This window comes from Triturus cristatus, chromosome 3_1 (genome assembly GCF_964204655.1).
Source record: "Triturus cristatus chromosome 3_1, aTriCri1.1, whole genome shotgun sequence".
Taxonomy (NCBI): Eukaryota; Metazoa; Chordata; class Amphibia; order Caudata; family Salamandridae; genus Triturus; species Triturus cristatus.
Window position 1 is genome coordinate 643,921,143 of NC_140583.1, and position 13,997 is coordinate 643,935,139.

The 13,997-nt window shown below is 42.9% G+C and overlaps 1 protein-coding gene across 2 annotated transcripts in view; it reads right to left on the minus strand.

The window, feature by feature from the left end:
- Positions 1-13,997, minus strand: part of ITGA11 (integrin subunit alpha 11) — a 508,108-nt gene that overhangs the window by 246,184 nt on the left and 247,927 nt on the right. For both annotated transcript variants that reach the window (XM_085644636.1, XM_085644637.1), the window contains one exon: positions 10,253-10,397. In XM_085644636.1, coding sequence (XP_085500762.1) covers positions 10,253-10,397 — 145 coding nt within the window. The remainder of the gene's footprint in view (positions 1-10,252; positions 10,398-13,997) is intronic.

A 13,997-nucleotide genomic window follows, 5' to 3' on the forward strand; every position in this document is an offset into this window, starting at 1 on the left:
GCTTTTACCTCCCCTTTTGTGTTTGTTTTTTCTAGGTTAATGGACCATACAAGACCTATTTAGGCATTACTCACCTTAGGAGGTTACTTACTTCCTTGTTCATTTTTTTCTTCTTTTTTACAAATCACAGTGAGTCTTAGGAAGGGATACTTAAGGACCTGAAGAAGAAGCACGGGGAAGCTTCGAAACATGTCGACACACTTAGGAGGCACAGCTCATTGAGGCATCCATTCCTCCTCCCCTTCACCCTTTTACTAATACCAGCTCTAACGGTATAATAAATTTCTCTAAACCACAGAGCCAGGTATTTTTTAATTCACTTTTCCATTCACTCCTGACCCTTCCTCTCACACCCTCGCATCACACATAGTTGTCTCATTAATATCAGTGCTCCCACGCAAACGTAGGTCGTAGCACGCCCCGTCCCGTAGAGGGGCGGGAAACCCCTATGATGAAGCATGACACCAAGGGCCCTTTTGGTGTGAGAGTGGTATTTTAACAACTAATGTGTATTCCCCACCACTGTGGGATACATGTCCTCTGTGGGAGTTTCTGACATATCATACCTATCTGTGGGTGGATCACCATGTTTATGAACATATTGCAGAAGTATACACCAGGCTAAACATATTTTCACCAACAAAAAATAAAGAATGCACAATCTAATGAATCAAACCCCAGACAGACAAAAATGAGTAAGACTGATTTTTTTCACGCATAGAGCAGGAAGCTCGATTCCAGCATTAACAAAAAGAAAACTCCTGTGAATGGGACAGAATAGAATATAAGGCAAAGGCCAAGTGGCTTAGAAATTCAGAACCAACTCACCAGGAAGGTGCAGATGTTTCTAGAACACAAACCTAAATTGATACACATCTGATCTGATAAATGGACCCATACATAGTAACAAAGAATTAATATCTTAGTGACACACAGAGCTCGATCCATCTCTTTCTGTCTGTATTGTTGCTTGAGTTTAAATTCTATGTCAGAACCAGAGGCGAGGATAATGCTTACTTCCTTTGCTTTGTTTCAATCAGAAGCCATTTTTATCAACAAGTACAATAAAACGAACGTTCCCGTAAGTGTGAGATTGTATTATGTATCTTGCGTTGTACAGAATCTCCATGTTTTATCATTCCATGTAGAATGTTAGTCTTAGGAATGCTGTAGTTAATTCTATCTCTGTCAGTTGAGCCCTAGCAGTTGATGGTTGAGGTGAATAAACCCAACGTGTCTTTTACCTTCGTGTGTTCCTGCGTCTTCTTCATCAACCGAAGACACCACATTTTATTGGCGACGATCGTGGACACCTCTTCATGTCTTTACCTCAGCATCCGGCGGGCAGTGCCCTTCTCTTCTCTTGTTCGTAAAGAAAGGAATCTCCTCCAGCGGCAGTCCAATTTGTAAAGAAAAGAAGGTTATTCTTCTCCAGCCGTGGTTCTTCCTTCTCATAGGAAGTGAATTTGAGGAAGTGTATCCTGTTTACACGGTGAGGAGGTTAGAGGGAGGGGCAAGTGCCAACGCTGATCTGCGGTTCATTGACATCATCGATGCGTTTCATGCACGGTGGATGTCTACAGCGTCAAAGCTCTTCTGCATTCCACTGAGAATCACGTCTGCGGTCCAAACTCATCAGACGTTCACGCAAGTACAATTACGTACAAGCGCCATCTTAAGAAGTGGAGTTTCAGTCTACAAGAGTTACGTGATAAGTCACATTCAGCAGCCATTGTGTGTTGTTGTGAAAGTTTTTGGCTTAATGGTATTTTTATTGCCATCTCTCTCGTTTGAGATGTTTTATTTTTCACACAGTCATGAGCAATTTGCGAGGACACCGATCTGACAAGTTTACAGCGGTGATAACAGCGGTGTTCTCAGAATCTTGAGCAAGGAAAGAAAATTAATTTAGGATTCAGCATTTTCTTTGAGGTAATTCAAAGGTCACCAGGTTCGTGTTTATTATTAAGTCAGTTTTATCGGTGACTGGCACACCTTTACATTATATGATAGGAGAGAAACTTTTTTCCTATAAAAGTTACGCAATTTTCAGAAAGTGACTTGACCCTTTTATCTTGGCAATTTTAGTTACAGACATGTTTTTAAATTTTTAATAGCCACTGTAACGAGTTTTAATACTATTTGCATAGAGTATATATTCTTTCAATTCAATACAACTTATAATGTCAATTATTAATTTAGAGTATTTTAATATGTTTTTTTCTTTTAGCTGAACAATTTTACTCTTTCAGGTTTAAGTTGCATTTAAAGTAGTATTATTCTCATTGCTGTGATTATTATTGTGAAGGGGATCATATTGATCATACTATTACAAACTTAAGTGCTGAACGGAAACATTCTTTGCTACTACATTGTCTAAGGGGAGAGGGGTAAGAAGTGCTTTAACACTTACCTGAACTCAGCGCTGCTGATTAGAGAAATATAAATTAATACGAGATATGCATACTGCAGTTGGATCGTCATTATCTTCCACGGTTAAGCACTATTATGGAAAGATACCATCTTGGCCTTCACGAACAAAAAAAAGATGAATCGGTGGAAGAATTTGTTTCAGCATTAAGGAAATTAGCCTCATCTTGCAAGTTTGGTGGTGCTACAGAGGAGAGAATAAGGGACCAATTTGTATTAAAATGTGCTCATGATAATATTAGAAAGGAATTGTGGTTAAAAGATGAGCCACCTTTAGATGAGGTATTAACGGTCGCAAAACAAGTGGAACACATGATGAAATGTGTTGATGAATTGAGTGTTGAAAAAAGTAAACCAGTTGCAACCAGCACTAATGTTGATGAGGTTGTTTGCCAAATCAAAAACAAAAGTATTGAATCTAAAGACAAGAGTATATTTTCATCTGTCACTGAAAATTCTTCTACTGGTGTTGGTAAGCTGACATGTTTTAGGTGTAGTAGACTAGGACATCTGGCAAATGCTCCTTTCTGTCCAGCTTTAAGAGTTGTTTGTAGTACCTGCGGTAGAAGGGGTCATTTTGCCAGATGTTGTAAAAGCAAAGTAAAGAAAGGAGATCAACCTGGGACAAAAGATCAACCACAAGTCAAAGTTATTACTTTTCAGGTAAATGCTTAGGAAGCTACTCATCCGTCTCATTTAGTTGAAATTGAAGGTGTTCAACTTGAGTTCAAATTTGATTCATGTTCTCATTTAACCATGATAAATGAAGACATTTTTCGACAATATTTCAGTGACAGTGTCAAGCTGGTTAAAAGTGATGTTTTTCCACTAGGTTATGGTGGTATACCTATTAGAATGTTGGGGTATTTCTTAGCAACAATTGAGTTGTGTGGAAGCATGAATGCTGGAAAGGTATATGTAGCCAAGCGTGGAGATGCTTTTTAGGGTGGCCCCACCAACGTCTTCTTGGTGTTAGTCTTAATCCTAATGCTGTTCCACAAGTACAAATACAAGAAGTAAATGATTTAGGCTCTATGTTTGCAGAACAATTTGCGGATGTGTTTGGAGACAAACTTGGGTGTCTCAAGGGTTACAAGCATCACATTAAGTTGAGAAAAGGTGCAGTTCCTGTGGTTGCTAAAGTTAGAAGAATTCCTGTGAATGAACAAGTTGGTGTTCAAAAGGAGATTGAACGATTAAGAGAAATGGGTGTTATTGAGCCGGTTGAAGCAACAGAATGGTTGGCTCCCATAGTCGTTGCTAAGAAGGTCAGTGGAGAACTACGACTTTGCATTGACTTGCGCTCTTTTAACAAAGAAGTTATTGCAGACAGATTTCCTTTGCCTATTATTGACGAGATGGTTGGCACCTTGGTGGGTGCAAAATGTTTCACCACACTTGATTTGGCGTCAGCCTGTCACCAGGTTGAACTGGATGAGTCTTCGCAGGAGTTGACTGTGTTTGTGACACCCATGGGCGCCTACAAGTTTCGTAGAATGCCGTTTGGACTTGTCTCCGTGGCTGCGGTTTTCCAACGTATCATGTCAAAAATTTTGAGAGGACTTTCAGGAGTGAGGTGTACCAAGATGATTTATTAATTTTTGGTAGTTCCAAGTCGGAACATTATTCCAGAGTGTGTGCTGTGTTAGAAGGTCTTAGGGAGTCTGGATTATTGCTAAAGAAAGAGAAGTGTAAGTTTGGTGCTGAACAAGTGAATTATCTTGGACATTGTATTACTGGACATGGTGTTTTCCCAAAAAAAGAACTTGTTGATTCTATTGTGAATATAAATGAACCAGTCAATAAAGAGGAACTTTTATCTTTCCTTGGAATGGTGGAATTCTATAGTAAGCCCATTCCAGGGTATGCTGACAAGACTCAAAATTTAAGGAAATTTACCGCTAAGAGTGTTGTTTTTCAATGGTCAGACAAGTGTGTTAATGAGTTATGTTCTATTGAAGAAAGCTCAATCTTTACAAGCGTTTGTGCCGGGTGACACCACTTACATTTTGATAGATGCTAGCGCTAAGGGACTAGGAGTGGTGTTAATTCAAAAGAACTAGGGTGTAGAAAGATTAATTGCTTGTGCTTCCAGGTGTCTGAGAGGTTCAGAAAATAACTATTCAGTAATTGAGAAATAGTCTTTGGCTATCTACTGGACTTTAAGGAAGTTTAGGAATTTAATTTGGGGAACTAAATTAAAAGTGTTGTCTGACCATAAACCACTTAAGGAAGTATTTTCTAAAAAAAGTCTAGATTCAATTTCTTCGAGAATTAGAAAGTGGATCATTTCTCTCCAAGAATTTGATTTTGACGTTGATTACATTCCTGGCGTCATCAATAAATCTGCTGATTGTCTTTCTCGATTGGTTAATCCAAAAGTACATGACTTAGATGAAGATATTTTTAATGATGATGATGTGGTGAACGTCTTTGAGATCACCTCTGGTGCGGTTAGTGAATCTGAATGGAAAGATGAAATTGAGAAAGATCAAGAAATTAAGAATGTCATGGAAATGTTAAGAAATAACAAACGTCTAGAGAAACCGTCGGCTTTGATTGGGGAGGAGTTATCAGTTGTTGATGGTGTTCTTGCTCGAGGCACCAAACTTATTCCTCCAGCAGGAAAAAGGAGCAAACTTCTGAGTCTTGCTCACTCTGGTCATCTCAGGATTGTGAAGACTAAGGAGTTTCTGAGATTACAATTTTGGTGGCCGGGCATGGATTTAGAAGTAGAAAGGTTGGTTTGTGAGTGTGTAGAATGTAGTGCGAGTGATAAGATTTTGAAAACTCAACAAATGGTATGTAGAAAATTACCGAACTACCCTTGGGACGAGATTGTTATTGACATAGTTGGTCCGTTGCATGGAGTGAGTGGCACCCCCTTTCTTATTGTTGTATTGGATTTGTATTCCAGGTGGGTTGAGGTGGGTGCAGTTAGAGATATTTCTACAGGATGTGTCATTAAGTTTTTAGAAGAAATCTTTAAGAGAGAAAGCGTTCCCAATAGTATTCTCTCTGACATGGGCCACAATTTTGTTCTAATGAGTTTTTAAGCTTCTTAAGAAACTGTGGCATTGTTAAAAAAGAGAAGTGCAATTTACCACCCAGAAACTAATGGAGCTGTGGAAAGAGTCAATAAAACTCTCAAAGAGAGTATACAACTAGCAAGGGCAAATGGTTTGAATTGGAAAGATGTCCTTCAAGACAGGATTACAGCTTATCGTATGTCACCACACTTGACTACGGGAAGGTCTCCCTTTTAACTTTTCAAAGGTAGAGCTCCCAACTCGAAGTTATGCCCAGGGTGGATGAATTTAAACAAAGGCCTAGTTGACAACCAAATAGGTGATTGGAGGAGCAGCGAAAAGAATAAATAGATCAATAGAGAAGTATATCTTGATAATAGGAAATGCGCTCAATTTAATTAAGTGAAAGTTGGAGATCTTGTGAAGATTAAAACTCCTGTTGGTTGTCAACCTGGTCTAAGTTCTCCAAGAGTAGCTATGTAGTCAAGTTATTCAAGAATGCAGTTAAAACTGAGGATGGTAGAATTTGGAATAAAAACCGAGTTTGAGAGTCATGGTGTTGATAATAACTCTTTTTGCTCTTCAACAAACATAATTCCTTCTTCTACTGGGTCTTCAGGTGTGTTGACTAATGTTTGGGAAAGGAGTCAGAGGGTGTGCAGACTCCCCTGTGAACATGAAAGATTATGTATGATATGTTTTTTTTCATTTTTATTTTTTTGTTTCTATGCTTTTATTGCTGTAAAGGAGGGAGGGGTGTGAGATTGTATTATGTATCTTGCATTGTACAGAATCTCCATGTTTTAACATTCCATGTAGAATGTCAGTCTTAGGAATGCTGTAGTTAATTCTATCTCTGTCAGTTGAGCCCTAGCAGTTGATGGTTGAGGTGAACAAACCCAACGTGTCTTTTACCTTTGTGTGTTCCTGCGTCTTCTTCATCAACCGAAGACACCACAGTAAGTACTATGGGAATTCAGCAAAACTTCTCAACCAATCATGTATCAACAGTCCAAACAAAGTCCCTTGTCAGTGTTGAGACTCCTCTTTCTTCGCTGCTCGCAGCCACAGTTAAGTCCTGTTTCACTTAGGCTCCCTCATGTATGTGAATGTGTAATACCTTGGATAATCCTGATATTGTGCAGATTTTACTTCATTTTGTGGGCTGCAGGAATGCTTTGCGCTCCTTGCGCGCTTGGTGCAGTCCTCCGCCCGCCAGGTGGCGCTGTGTTCAGCTACAGGGGCCACCTCAGCACAGAGCCAGCAAGCACTAGCCTCCGTGACAGTCTGGGATTTTTTCATAGGTAATTCATTATTAGGTAGTAAGGTTACATTATGTTAGAATACGCATAAGCCCTTAGCTCGCTCTAGATTAAGACTTCATCATAAATTAAATGGTTAATCATGTGAAGGTAATGGTGCTCCATGCGCAGCGCGCAGATTTCTCCGCGTCTACGCGGTCTCACTCTTCACCCTTAGGGTGGGGCTGGTGACCAATTGTCATGAGCATCGCGGCTCGCACAATTAAAAGTGCGCGCGACTGGTGGTGAGGCGAGGAGGTATCCCAGAGGCACCGTGCAGCCATAATTTAATTATTTCTAGCCCCTGGGCCCTGGGTTGCCTTGCCCTGTCTTCTGCCGCGTGCCGCCCGCAGGTGAGTCTGTCCATCCAGTCGGGGTGGACCGTGAAATGGGATGCATGCAACATGGGGCGGCCAGACCAGGATTAAAAGCAAAAAGGTATAGGCCCGGTGCCCGGTTCTGTGCAGCGGAGTGTGGAGACCGTGAAGATTGCTCCAGTTTTTGAGAGCGGAAGCCAAGTCCCACGGTGCAATCGGCACAATTTTAAGCCGATAAGCCTGTTAATAGCTGTGTGTTTGTGTATCCCTGCTCCTGGGTGAGATCCAGAGTGTGAGTGGTACAGTGCCTCAACTCCTCATCGCTCTGCGAAAACCGAATCAGGCAGTTTCTTCTCCGACTATTGCCAGCTGTGTTAGGTGGATCATGCAGGAGGCTGGAATTGACTCCAATGTGTTTGGGGCACACTCGATACGAGGAATGATGGCTTCGTAGGCACCCACTCTAGCGCCCATTTGGAGAACATCATGAATGCGGCAGATTGGTCCTCAGATTCCACCTCTGAAAGTTTCTACTTTAAGTCGGTGCTGGCTGTGGCTCATTTGGTGGTGAGCAAACTTTGAACTAGGATAATCCTCGCCTCCGGTCCTGACATAGGGCCAGATGTACGACCATTTTTAGCAGTCTCAAATGAAGAATTGGGTCATTTGCGACCGCTAAAATGGCTTTCAGCATGTACTAACCCTATTGTGCGAGTCAGCAACCTGCTACCGACTCACAAAATAGGGTTTGCGCATTGGTATTAGGAAGGGACGTCTCTTCCTAATAGCGAGTCGCATGGGCATGTATGAATATTTTGCGACCGGAATGCGTGGCAAAACATTCATATTTTATCGACTCCGTGAAGGAGGTGGTAACCCATTTGAAAACGTGACCCTTTCCCCTTTGTGAATGTGGGTGCAAACATTTGTTAAGAGCAGGTAATGGTCCCACGGACCACTGCCTATTCTTAAAAAATGAAAAGTTAGCTTTCATTTTTCTTTTTGAAATGCAGTCCGTTTTCCTTCAAGGAAAACGGGCTGTATTTAAAAAACACAATATGTTGCTTTATTTAAAAGCAAATACAGACATGGTGGTCTGCTGTCCCCAGCAGGCCACCATCTCTGTGCTTTCAGCGATTTCCAAAGGGTTGCAAACTTGAGACCTACTGCATGATGTTAATGAGATAGGTCTATTTGTGACACACTTGGAATCACAAGTGAAACTCTAAAGAGTTTCATACATTTGAAATTGCGATTTCCTAATTGCGATTCACATGTAAACGTTCGTACATGTGGTCCCGTAGAATGAAAAATTTCCCAACTGAAATTAATGGAAATTTCCAATTCTATTAAGGACTCGTGGTGAGGATTATCCCACCCGGCGAGGAATCTCGACCACAATCCTTCCCAGTGACTAATAAGTATGTATTATGATATATTTTTACGGCTATATGCTTCTTTGCAAAACCAGAGTTGTGCGAACTGGCGAACTGGCTGTACATGTTCAACACTGACTGTTACGTCTATGCTTTATTGGGTGTTTACAGTCCTGGTTGGTGATGGCTCTCTTTCTTATGCTAGAGATTGAAGGAGCTGAACAACATGCCTAAAGATTGTGAAGTGGAATAAATTGTGTGAAGAAAGAGGGAGTCTCAACATTGACAAGGGACTTTGTTTGGACTGTTAGTTCATGATTGGTTGTGAAGTTTTGCTCTATTTCCAAGTGCTTATGGGAATGTTAGTTTTATTGCACTTGTTGATAAAAAGAAGCAAGCATAATCCTCACCTCCATGTCCTTAATAGAATTGAAGCTTTCCGTTACCTCAGCTAGGACATTTTTCATTGTCCTTATTTCCAGTTACAGTCTTCTTGAAGTGATATGCATTCCTTCTGTCCCGTACCCAGCTGTTTGTAGTGCTGTTACTTCTATGCGGTGGAATTATTAGTAAAATACTTGCTTCCTGTTGTGGTGTCTGTACTGGTGTTAGTAGGATCCTCACCTCTTGTCCTCTTTCGGCCTATACGAATATGCTTACAACCATTGCTTCCTACCCATGCCTGCCTGTAGTGATGTCAGTATGATTGTCACTACGCCCCCTAGGGCCTGTAATGAAGTTCGTTTTTTACATTCTACTCCACCCCTACTCGCCTGTAAGAATGCTAGTAGAATCTCTGCTCCTGTCCCATGTCTGCCTGTAATGATGGTAGAAGGCTCGTTTGCTGCTGCCCTGACTGCCTGTAATGGAGTTAGGGACATTGTCTCTACATGTTCCCTGACTGACTTTAGAGAAGTTAGGAGGATTCTCACTTACTGCCTTCTGTCTCACGTCAATACTAGCAGGACCTTTGTTTCCTGCCCTGTGACCTCTTGTAGTTATGTCAGTAGGATTATCACACAATGTCCCTGTCTGCTTGTAGTAATGATTCTATGATCCACTGTTCCTGCCCATTCGCTGCCCATAATGGTGCTACTATGATCCAGTATTCCTGACCACTGCCTTTAGTGAAGTTAATATGAACCACTGTCCTCACCCCATGGCTGTCTATAATAATGCTTGTGGGGTCATCAATGTCTGTCTTTTGGCTGCTTCTAGAGATGTACTAAGTGTTTGAACTTTGCTGAGGTTATCATGCTCTTCTGTCCCTGCCCAGTGACTGTGTGTGATGATGGAGCTAGGATACCAATAGTGAAGTAAGTGCGTTAGCACAGTGGTCCAAGGGTGTTAGAGGCCCTCTGCACCCCAATTATGATTGTCTTTTACTACCAATGTTTGTGTGCAAGGGCCCATTTTCATTGCTTGCATGAGAGCCGAAAGCACCCTTGCTAAGCCAAAGGTAGGATTGTCTCTACCTGTCCCCTGACTGCCTATAGAGTGATGTTAGGACTTTCCTAAGTTGTTGTCCTCTTGTTGTCTGTAGTGAGGATAGGAGGCTCCTGTGTTCCTATCCAGCGGCTGCCTGGTGTGGTGATAGTGCAAGCCCGTCTGCTCTCTAGAGATAGTCTATTGACCTGTGGACTTTAGGCCTTGTTGTCAGCTGCATTCTTCGATGTATCTCCCATGTATCCACATGCTTTACTCAGTATACTATCTCCTACCAACCTCAGTCTTCTGCCACCAATTAAGCGCTGTTCGTTGCCCCCCTTCAAGTGCTAAGATGCAAGAGAATAACTTACTGCAACGGCGTAGCGGGTGATGTTTTCCTTCTCACAGTTCTCAATCACTTTATCTAGGTCCGGGCTGTCGTGCGACTCTCCATCTGTTATCACTATCATCACCTTCTTGGCTCCCTTCCTTCCTCCTTTCTGGAAAGCCTCTGAGCTGAAAAGACAAGACAGACACTGACCCTACAGGATCTTGGTACTATTTTCTGAGGGACAGAGAGCAGACCAGGTGAGTTCATGTACAGGGACATCTAGAGCCAACTCACAATTATTCCCACTCGCATACACTACAAATGAGCCCACATTCATGCTCTTAAAGATGGTGCATGTTAACTTGAAGGCGTCAAGGCTGCTTTTATCACCACTAGACCACCCTTCGACCTAAAGTTTCCACAAAAGCTCCTACTCTGCATAGCAGACTTAGCAGAAAGGAGTGGCCGCTCGTACTGTGAAGTGGTGGGGAGGGGGGAGGGGGAATGCAAATTAAAAAACAATGAAAAAACAAATAAAATTGCACTTACCTGCTCTAGCAGCCGCCGCCTTCTTCCCGATCCTCGCGCAGGCACCCAGCTCCCAATCCCAGCGCTGCTCACATGCTGGGAATGATATTCCCAGGCTGTCAGCAACACTGGGATTGGTCTGAGTGCCTCGGTTTGGTGCTCAGACATAGACTGGGAGCCTGTGTTGGTTTCTCCACTCAGCTGCTCAATACAGATAGGTGGAGAAAGGCTAAGTGCGTATTACTGTTTGGTCAGCCCTCTGGGGCTGGCCAAACCATCATGCGCATTTAGCAGTACCCACCACTCCCCCTCCTCCCTTGTGCTGCAGCGTCACTGTGGCTGTCCCCGCCCCTTCCTCGGCTAGCAGGCAGCCTTCAGGACGTAAAATAAAATCATAATGAAAACGTTTTATTATCATTTCATTGATGTCCTTGCCTCTGCAGTCTTCCAGCGGAGGTGGGAGGGGGCGACAACGCTCCTCCGCCATAACGGAGGACCCTCCAATGTTAGCAGTGTAGTACCTTTGCCTTGTTTCATCCACCTGTGCACATTCCGCATCCAGTGGGATAGTCATGTACATCCTCTCTGTACAAGCAAAGGAGCCCTGCAAGGCCTGCAGGAAGAGCCATTTATAGATAGGAGCCTGAGGACTACCTCATAAAACCCTGATATGGCTGCAAGAAAAATAATGCTTTACACACCTCATTTCCAACCTATAAATTGTTCTTCTTTAGAACATAATCTTGGGTACCGAAATGTGTATGCATTTTCTTACATTATGTTGCAAATACATTTGTTCTGTTGAAGGTGTTTCTCTCCATCTTTCAGCCTTAATGTTTCTCTTTTGAAAGTTTATCTCACAGAAGTGAAGTTCAGGCCGAATTTGTAAGAATGCACGTAGTTAGTAGTCAGGAAATAATTAGTGCCTAACCCACTGTAGTCACACTCAGCGAGTGGGTGGTGGGTCATTAACTGATGCTTTGCTATGAACCTGGTCCCCCTGTCTCACTTGATCCTGAACCTCTCAAAGACTGAGTTCTTGATATTTAGTGCAAACCCCCTAAAAGTTGCATCAATGTAAAGACACAGGAATGTTCTACCAATGTGGTAAAAGCCTCTCATTTTCTATCAGGAAAGTCTTTGGTCTTTGTAGAGGATCATGGCCTGACTCCTTCTAAACATGCCAAAGTGGTTCTGACGCCAGCTTACAACCAACTACATTGCAGCAGAGGAAATAATCACCTTTCTACCTCTGACAGGTATCACAACTGTATTTCAGCCTCTGGTCCACTATAGCCTGACATTGTCAAATGTTACTGCGGCTGGATTCTGAAAATCTGCTCTAGCATGCCTGAAGTTGGTGTGGAATGCTGCTGAATTTATGGCAGGTGCTAAGATGCGTGATTTGTGAGATCTGGACTGACTTCCTCATTTATAACGCTATTTTTGACCTATCAAGTAGTTCATGTACAAGGCTGAAAACAAATTTCCTGAGAGGATCTAAATCTTTGAAGAGCAAAGGATATCAACTATCAAGGATTTCCAGGACCAAGAAGGATACACGAGCTGTAATAAGCTTTTAAGTGATAGTCTGAGAAGCTTGCAAGCACCTCAGTAGAACCCTTGCAGCCATCATCTCAACACAGAGCTTGAACAAAGAGGAGGCTTTCCCGCGCCTGCCTATGTGACAATCTCATTCTGTGTTCACGCTTTGGGGGACTAGAAAAGGTCTTATTGGATTCCATCACAGAGCGGTAATCTATTTGGCACTAGAACTCAGTTAAACAACAAACATATTGTAGAGGTCATGGCTCTGAAGGCTTGTTCTTTCAGCTATAACTCTCATGCCATGTGCTCTGGGCCAGTACCTCTCATAAGAAAGTTCTCTGACTTAGTAACTCTAATCAGCAATTTCTTTGGGTCAGTTAACTGAGGTGGGCATGTTCTCTAGGCCTGGAACTTTGATTATCATGCTCTCTAGGCCTGGAACTTTGATTCTCATGTTCTCTGGGCCAGGAACTCTGATAGTGATTTTCTGGGTCCGTGACTTTTATTTGTTTGTTCCCTGGGGCACGCTCTCATAGGCATGGCATATCACTTAGTAATGTGCTTTGGGGAACTGTAATTTAGGGGATCCTGTTCTCTTGTTCAGTAACACTGCTGGGCATGATCTCTATTGATCAGTAACCCTGATCGCCAATGTATAGGTACCACTAACTGTGATGGGCATGTCTGGTGGCCCTGTTCTTTCAGCCAGTAACTCTTATCAATATATTTCTGGGTTAATAATACCTGTTAAACCTATCATCCTTAGAGTAGTCTTGAACCTGACGTTTTGCCTTCTCTCCTCCTGTTTTGCTGAATTTGTTTTTGTCGGCCTTAGGACTCTGTGCACTTTACCATGCTAACTACTGCTAAAGTGATTGTGCTCACGCCCTAAAACTTGGTAAAAGCATTTTTGTAAAACATTTTGCTGAAAATTGCGAATTCGGCACAGTGAGATCTACTGTGATTGTTCATAATATAGCCCCCGGGAACATGTGGTAAAATGGAGGGGGCACACAAGTACCCCTCCTATGGCTCTATTGAGCCCTAGGGGAAACCACCTCCTCAGGTCTTTTTGATTGTAATTGAGGAGGTTGTGAGGATTCCCTTCCACAAGCTCAAGGGAGCCCCGGGGCCACCACTTCCCCAGGGCATTATTTTTAAGATGGAGGGGGCGTGTAGACCACCTTCCTGGGGCTGTTTAAACTCCCTGGGACCACCACTGTCCCTGGGCTAAAATACAGTATTTAAAGAGGGGTTGTGCGGACCCCCCAGTCCCCTGGGTCCCCCACCTCCCTGAGGTCTATCAAATGTATAAAAGAGGGAGGGAGGTCAAGCGGCCTCCCTCCTAGGCCATATTCAGCCCCAGGGACCACCATCTCCCCGGGGCCGGCCCGTGCCAATTGAAGGAGGGGAGCCACACAATCCTCCTCCTGGACCCAATAATGGCCCTGGGGACTGCAACTCCACAGGGCTGTTTCCTGTTATCTCCCGAGGTGCCCATCTTCAGGATATAGCTGTTTGCTTTTGCTTGGCGGGAGCTATGACAGCAGAAAGAGGAAAAATAAAGGTGAGTGAGTGGGTGTGTGAGCGGTTCTATGGGTCTGTGAACGGGGTTGTGCCTGATTGTGTAGGTGTGTGTGGGTGTATGTGAGGTTGTTTGGGGGTATAAGCGGATGAGTTAGTGGATCTATGGATGATTTAATTAGTTA